The following is an 8,175-nucleotide window of genomic DNA, read 5'->3' on the forward strand; positions in this document are numbered from 1 at the left end:
TCATAAAAAGTATTTTCCAACAAAGAATATTGCAGTTGGAAAAAGTTAATGGAACACCAAAACTATCCTTTCTTTTACCTCCTTTATGTATATAGTAGTAGCTGATATTTAGTCGTAGACGTATAGTTAACTTAGATGTAAGGATACTCCTCTTCAACCAGATAATATAAAATATTTTATCATTATGAATTGCAACGATAGTGCAATAAAAATGCAATGAGACAACTTATTTTATTTCGATCTAAAAGTATTAGACAAGATTATAAATCAGTATTTATTTTATTTTGTGTCACTTAAATTTGCTTTAAGAATATAGGTATTTGCAAATATGCACCTTTTACTAGTATGAATTAAGATTTAAAATACTTTAAAATTAATATAATATACTAAATAATTAATAAAAAATAAAATTAATATAACTAATTTCAACATAATTTATATTCAACCCAAATGATCCTAAATAGACTATTCAGCCATTAAAGAAAGAGAACATGTATAAAGGGGAAATTTGATGATGCCCTTCGTGTCTAAAACCCATCGAATCACTATTGTTTATCAATATTTTTGGAGGTAGTGAAAGAAAGTCCAAAAAGTGAAGTGTGTCAAAACGGACGATCCGAAGAACCCACCTCTCTCTCCTCCTATAAACTAGTGGACTATTACTACTATTTCATTTCTCTCTCTCTCTCTCCTCATATCTTCTCTCTGCAGACTCAGTAAAATAATACTCCTACTACTGCACACTCCTAGATTTTTTTTTTAATCCCTGTCCTGTGTTTGCTACCCTTTTCTGCTTGTTGATTTTTTTCATTATCAGCTGACGATTTTTGAATTGAGACTCTATTTTCTGATCAATGGACACCATTTAGACCATCAGGTATGAATTTCCTCATTTCCCTATTATTTATTCCCGATTTAGTAATAACTTCAAAATCCCAACTTGATCTTCTTGAAATAAGGTGTCATCTTTATTTATTTATTTATTTATTGGATTTTGACAGAACTAATATTGGGAAAAAAGGGTACAAGAAAAAGACAAAAAACAAAAAGGAGCATTCTTTGACAGTGTCTGTGTCACAGAGTTGTTGAAACAAATAATCATGGCTGTGGTTGAGAATGCTGGCATTAACATTAACGTTGTTGGCTCATCGAATCCCGGCAGAATTGTAGAGAAAGATGCTGCCTTCGATCATCATCAGTCAGTAACAACTAAACAGAACGGCGTGCAGAGATCAAAGGTGGGTCCCACTGATCAGAATTTCCGTATGGTGCAGCAAGAAACTTTTGTACAGCACAGCATCAACGGCAATGGAGTATTGGTTAATCATAATATGGTTCAGCATGAGCATCAGAAAATGAACGGTATTGATTTAAGGAATGGAGTTGATGGTGAGGAAGGGTTTAAGAAGGAGATGAGGGATTTGGAGGAAATGTTTTCCAAATTGAATCCCATGGCTGAAGAGTTTGTGCCACTTTCACTAACTAACCACAGGATAATGCCATTTCCACCTAGTGGTGGTGGAGTGCAATTTGGCTTTGATGCTACTAATAATTTTGTTATGCAGACTAACCAGGGAGTTGCCAATGGAAATTCCAACCGAAGGGTATCCAGTTGATCACCCTTTTCTTCCTGATTTATCCTGTTTTTGTTAATTTAAATATATTTGTTTGTGGTCGAATATTAACACTTTCACTTTACGTCCTATGCTTTTCTAGGAGTTGTTTAGCCTTTCACTTTACGTCCTATGCTTTTCTAGGAGTTGTTTAGCCTTTCAGATATTTATTAAGAACTTCTACTATTCTGAATAATGTTGGCCTGAGATGAGCTTATATAGGAGTAACATGGTCAGAGAAGATTCATATAGCCGACCTCAACTTGGTTGATACTGAGGCATAGTTGTTATTGCCGTTGGTGTTTGAGTTCAAATATGGATATGCTAGGTTATCTAGTTTTGTTATTGTTACTTTTCAGAATTACCTTTTAGTTTATGTTAGATGTAAGATGATCACTTCAAGGACATTTCTTATTGTCCGGTTGTTATTTTGCATAAAAGTAATAAGAGGGTTTAGTTAGTCATTGTAGGGTTACAGTAGAGGCTATTGTGTTTCTTTATTTCTTTCTCTACCCTATATTTAGGAAAAAGAATATTTTTTCTGTATTGATTCTTTTGGCAATAATTCAACGTCTGTGAGTCTGATCTGAGTAGTTGAGTTTTAAATGGCGCGGACAGAAGAAGAATGGCTTTGGTTATGGAAGGAGAAGGATGAATACCCGAACAGGCATGGCCCAAAGGGAAGATGTTATAAGGAGGACGGTTTATGTATCCGACATTGATCATCAGGTATTAAGAGGTCCTGTGTTATAGTTAATTGGGTTATTGCACCTTTATCTTTTTTTTTTAATTTACATAATCATGTTTCTTCTTGTGTGTAGGTAACTGAAGAGCAGCTCGCAGCACTCTTTCTTAGTTGTGGACAGGTGGATATCTTTCCATTATGTCAAGCTTCCATACTCATTCGTGGTTATTGTCTCTCTTTTTAATTATGTTGAGGAAATGTTCTGCTTCCATATCTGACTAACCTTGATGTGCTGAAGGTTGTGGACTGTCGTATATGTGGTGACACCAATTCTGTACTTCGTTTTGCCTTTATTGAGTTTATAGATGAAGGTTGGTTGAAACATGATTATTTGCTTATATATTCTGGTTAGGGTGCCTGTTTTCGAACATCACAATTTCACCAATATGTTATGCAGAAGGTGCAAGGAGTGCTCTGAGTCTTGCAGGAACTATGCTTGGATTTTATCCCGTGAGAGTGCTTCCCTCTAAAACTGCGATTGCTCCGGTTAATCCAACCTTTCTTCCAAGGGTGAGGAATTGTGGCTACATGTGATTTACCTTTTGTAACAATGTCCTAGGGGTGGCAAATGCATATTTAGAGCCCGTTTGGATATAAGAAATTTTTCTCTTTTTTTCAAAAAAATTTCTCTACTTTCCGAAATCAGCATTTGTTCATAAAATTTCCAATTTTTACTTGAAGATGCATTTTGGAATTTTTCGAAATTTTAAAAAATTCCAAAAAGCTGTTTTTCAAAATTCACTCAGATTACTCACAAAACTTCAAAAACAACCCAAAATTATATTCATGTCCAAACACAACTCTAATTTTCAAATACCATTTTCACTTGAAAATTTTTTTCACTTTTTTTTTCGGAATTTTACAATTCTTATGTCCAAACGCCCACTTAGTGCTGCTCATACTAAATTTTTCACCTTTTACGCTGATGTTAGTCTGAAGATGAAAGAGAGATGTGTGCCAGAACAGTATACTGTACAAATATTGATAAGAAGGTAATTTTGGGTTTTTAATTCACTTAGTTGATGGACATCAATGAAGACAAATATTTAGAACTTGTATGTTTGTATTAAAGCAGGTTACTCAAGCAGATGTCAAGCTGTTCTTTGAATCCTTTTGTGGAGAGGTTTGTAGCTGCTCACGTAACAAGTCTGAAAGTGCTGGTCCTTCTTTGAATCCTAACTCTATGTTTGGATTTTCTTCTCTAACATAGGTTCATCGCTTGAGGTTGCTTGGTGACTATCATCATTCGACTCGTCTAGCTTTTGTTGAGTTTGTCATGGTAACTTCCATGAGCTTTTGACTTGTATTGCTGCTTGAAACTTCCTTGAGCTGTGGACCTCTTCTTCTTCTAATCTTCCGAGCTACTATAACTTCCAATAGTTGCTATCAAATCGGATCGTATGTTGCAAATGCTTGCATTTGGCATTTTATTTTTGCTCAAAATGTGTTATCTCTTTTACTCTGTGCTTGTTGTTTTGAGAGGTTAAATAATTCTATTCATGTGGGATAACTCCCGTATACAAGATGTATACTAAAAAGTAGAGAACCTACATAGTTATATGGTTCCTTACAACCCAATCTTCTAGGGAGCTTGGGTTGTAAGGAACCATATAAAGCTCCCTAGATTTTCTCCCATCTGTCCAAGCCTTTGTGGATAGAGTTACGCGGTACTTATGCTGGTGGAGATAGCAAGTATCCCATGGAATTAGTTGAGTGTGCGCAAGCTGGTCCAAACGCAACAGTTATAAAAAATAATAATAAAGAAAAATTACTAGCTAGCATATGTAATCCTTCTTTTCATGTTCTCCGCTGTCATAATCGCCCCTTTATTGCCAACCAAGCGAAGAAGCACACTTTCCTAGGTGCTCTAGGTATCCAAACGGACACATCAGAGAAACGTGACTCATCTCTAATCAAATGCTATGGTTGAGTTCACTGAAAATTCTTTGAACAGTGAATTTACTGAACGTGCACCTTCTCTTTGTACCCCCTACCTTCATGAGTCCTAACCAATGAGTATCCTATTCTGTGTTTAGAGCCTTTCTGTCAACCTTTGGAATTCTTCCACCTTCCGATCTTGTAAAGTTCCTCTAAATCTCAAGTCTTACTGAACTCACCCCTCTTATGCTGGACATTTGTTGCACTTTCATCTCTTTCTTGCACAAAGTTGTGAATAAGTTAGGGAAGGTCGTCCGCAACTTGCTCTCTCCGCGACCACTGTTGATCCCAAAAGTTGACTCTTCTTCCATTTCTTACCTTATAGGTAACAAAGCTGCCAAAATCTTCTTCACTCTTCATGATATTCCTCGGAAGACGTATCATTAAGGTAATGTTTCATTTCTAGCCTCCATTCCCTTCCACGACTCCATATTTTCCTGCTATCACATCCCTCCATAATGCCTGCTATCACTTCCTTCCATAATGCCTGCTCTTCAATCCCAAATCTTCATAGCCACTCCCCTTTTTTTTTGATGAAATAAGTGATATATCATTAACAGGCATCAAGAAGATGCAAAGATTACAAAAGAGAGAAATTCTCAGCTCAAAAAAGACAAAACAAACTATCACAGAACTAGTGAGCTGATGAATTTCAGGGAAGTATCAATACTAAATACAGGAGTGTGGTTGAACCAACTAAAAAGATTAACCAAACATCTAGCCTTGAGAGTAGGGGTGGGAGTTGTGATGCCATCAAAACATCTTTGGTTCATAGCCACTTCCCTAGTAGTGCCTTGTTGAAAATTTTAAGGTCTTTCACCCAATCCCTCATATCCGAACGTGAAGAAACCTGGTGAAACGTTCAAGTTTCATTGGCTGAGTCCCACAAGAAGTTCCTCCTATTTCAACTTTTTTGTCACATTAATCAGAACTCTGTGCTTGTCTTTGAACATTATTTTGATGTTATGTGATTGTTTTGCAGTCAAAAAAGTGTAGAAGCACCAGCTCTGGTCCCTATTTGGATACTGCACTAACTCGAATGTTGCTTATGGCATGGTCACCCTACGAATTCTGAAATAAGTTCTGATAAACTGAACTTTGGCTTAAATCTTTCTCCTTTTCTCCTCGAATACCAGTATAAGCATATACTGCTGTCTTTCTTTGCCATCACTAACTGATCCTAATTTGTTAGCTATCTAAGCTTTACGGTGTTCACTGGGTAAGTTTCTCTACAATTAAACCTTCTTTGGCTTAAGATCCTTCATCTGCAGGTTAACTGGTACAGTAGGTCTATTGATAGCCAGTTGCAGTTTAGTTTTCCTACTTTAGGTATTTACTAGTGCTTGTAGAGTTACTTTTGGAAGGAGAATTCCTTTAGTTCCGCATCTAGCAGATGAAATGAAAGAGGTGAGTGCAGTCTGATAAAATTTTGTCCAACTCCCAAGAGAATTTACTCGAAGATTAATTTTACGGCTATTTACTTTTCAAAAAGTTTTATCGTTTTATTATGATTACGTTGATTTTCTCTGTACAAAAAGTGGAAGATGAAAGAGATTAATATGCTTCATTCGTAAGAAGAGATTAAAGAGATTAAACTGATAGTTTCTCCTTTTATGCTTCATTCATAAGGACTGTGGTTGATTCGGGTTGAGTCATGTCCACCCACATCTCATACATACTTTTTGACGCCGACTTGGTTTCCTATAAATGAAATTGTTGGTCTTATAAGGGAAAAAAAGAACAGAAAGCTGCATCCTTTGCAAATAAAGAAATGGAAGGTCTCAGTACCATAAGGAATTTGAAAGAGAGGAGCTTGTTTTACATAGTTCAAGATGGATCACATTATGGAAGGAGTCCAACAGTAGAAACAAAATTAGAAACTAAAAGACCTTGCTGAAAGGGTTAACGACAGCAGGAAATATTTGTTTCTCTGTTTGGCTATTTGATCAGTTGAAGAGGTATCTGACAATATTCAGTAGCTGTCTATGCATGTTAAGTCTTGATGTAGCTCATCTGCAGCAACTACAGACATCAGAAGCCTTAGAATTTAGAAAAGTAGGGACAAAGAAAATTGCAATCATGGTGTTTTTGATGCCTGAACAACTTGAATGGACTTGTTGGTGAGGAATCAGTTTTGAATTTATAGAATGTGGAAACGGAATGCTCCATGGGCAGTCCCCAGAACTATTGGTCTTCAATACATGTTCTGATTGCTTCTGTCAGTGATCAACTTTTAATCTCTTGCCTTGAGCTAGGGCCTCTCGGTCTACAATGTATGGCTGTTGCTTTGATGGGAATCTGTTACAATGTGATTATTCATCACTTAAAACAAAAGCTGGAGATAAGGGCTATATACTTCGTCTCTTTATTCAAGAAAATAGATATTATTTGCTTCCACCAAACCATCTTTGATTCCCCTTGATATATCCTAGCAATTGCAAGTACTCTCATTTAACCTGCATTTTTATCGATTTATATTTTCTCAGTACATGAGTTGCTTTCAACTAGTATGTTTCTTCTTTTTCCACCACCTCCTATCCTTCCAAGGGGTTAAGAATTGGTGGGGATGTATGAAAAGTTCCTCTATGATTTTCTTCATTCACTGGATTCTTTATCTGCATTTGAGGTTTTTATCTGATGTATTCAAGAAACTGTTTTCTGTTACTTGTGGGAAATGTTTATTTCATACGTGAGATCATGAACTGTGGAGTATGTGCTGATTTTCTTGAGTGACACACTTTCTGTTAACGTTTTGCTTGTATTAATTGGAGGTGAAACTTGTAAAAGGGGATAACGCTTCTAAGTTTGGAAATCACATACCTGTTCCTGTTCTTCTTCTCTATTATTTGTCTTCTATTTTTTTCAGACTCTGCAGCTTATTTTCAATGGCACACAACACCTACATGATCGTGCCTATTGTTAGAATTTCATTTTATATATTAGTATGCATGATGTGGCATTTCTGTGATCTCAACAGCTGGCTGTAAATTCTGAAGATTTTCTATTGTCTTTGTTAGTATATTCATGGGATTTGAGAATAACAAATTTTGATCTCTTCCATTTTACTGATTCTTTTCATCTATTTCATGGAATTTGGTACAAGTTTCCATTGCTGCATTTTATGCATGGTTTTATGTTAAATATTCGTATGTTTCAGGCGGAGAGTGCAATTGCAGCACTGAACTGCAGTGGTGCAATCTTGGGATCACTTCCCATAAGGTTGTTTTCTGATTCCTTAAAACTTTTCCTTAAGCTTCCTCTCTTGACATTCCTGATTAATCTGTGATCTTTATATTATGGTCTATGCAGGGTAAGCCCATCGAAGACTCCTGTGCGACCTCGTGCTCCTCGCTCACCAGTGCTATGATCATTCACTTTGGCGTTGCATTTTCAGTTGATCTTTTGCTTAAAAGCATCGCAAAATATTTACATAGATACATATATTATTAGAGCACTTTGTGGCATTTAGTTTTTTCGTACTTAATATCAGTTGGGAATCTCTCACCCACGGGTTACTTATCAGGTTTATTAAGCTTATAGAGTTGGCTGGTTTATGAGGGCGTAAGTAGACTTAATTTAAATTGGTATATTATGTTTCTATAGACAATGCCTCGAAGTACTAATACTAGATGGATGTTTTTTACAGTTACATTCATTAGTAGCTTTCTCAGAATTCCTTTGTTTTGCTCTTTTATGTTAGCTTTCTGCTATGCCATTGGGGTTGCGTATAACTGACTTGCTTGCACATTTGTTATGTGACACTCTTTCCTTGGATAGATGATAGTATTACAGTTAAAGAAGTTGACACTGCCAAATTTGGGGCTCTGTTGAGATAATAGATGCGGCAGTCATCAAAGAAAGAAGTGTCACGTCCTTTAG

The 8,175-nt window shown here is 36.2% G+C and overlaps 1 protein-coding gene across 1 annotated transcript; it reads left to right on the plus strand.

Annotated features, from left to right (window-relative positions):
- Positions 1-559: 559 nt before the first annotated feature.
- Positions 560-7,943, plus strand: LOC107768645 (polyadenylate-binding protein-interacting protein 11). The gene is made up of 11 exons (XM_016587770.2): positions 560-877; positions 1,002-1,604; positions 2,232-2,342; positions 2,435-2,479; positions 2,597-2,669; positions 2,756-2,868; positions 3,291-3,350; positions 3,434-3,481; positions 3,569-3,637; positions 7,454-7,515; positions 7,606-7,943. The coding sequence occupies exons 2-11, from the start codon at positions 1,101-1,103 to the stop codon at positions 7,661-7,663; spliced, it is 1,143 nt and encodes a 380-aa protein (XP_016443256.1). The 5' UTR covers positions 560-877; positions 1,002-1,100; the 3' UTR covers positions 7,664-7,943.
- Positions 7,944-8,175: the final 232 nt, after the last annotated feature.

The sequence above is a fragment of the Nicotiana tabacum genome, chromosome 21 (assembly GCF_000715075.1).
Source record: "Nicotiana tabacum cultivar K326 chromosome 21, ASM71507v2, whole genome shotgun sequence".
In the NCBI taxonomy this organism is placed as follows: Eukaryota; Viridiplantae; Streptophyta; class Magnoliopsida; order Solanales; family Solanaceae; genus Nicotiana; species Nicotiana tabacum.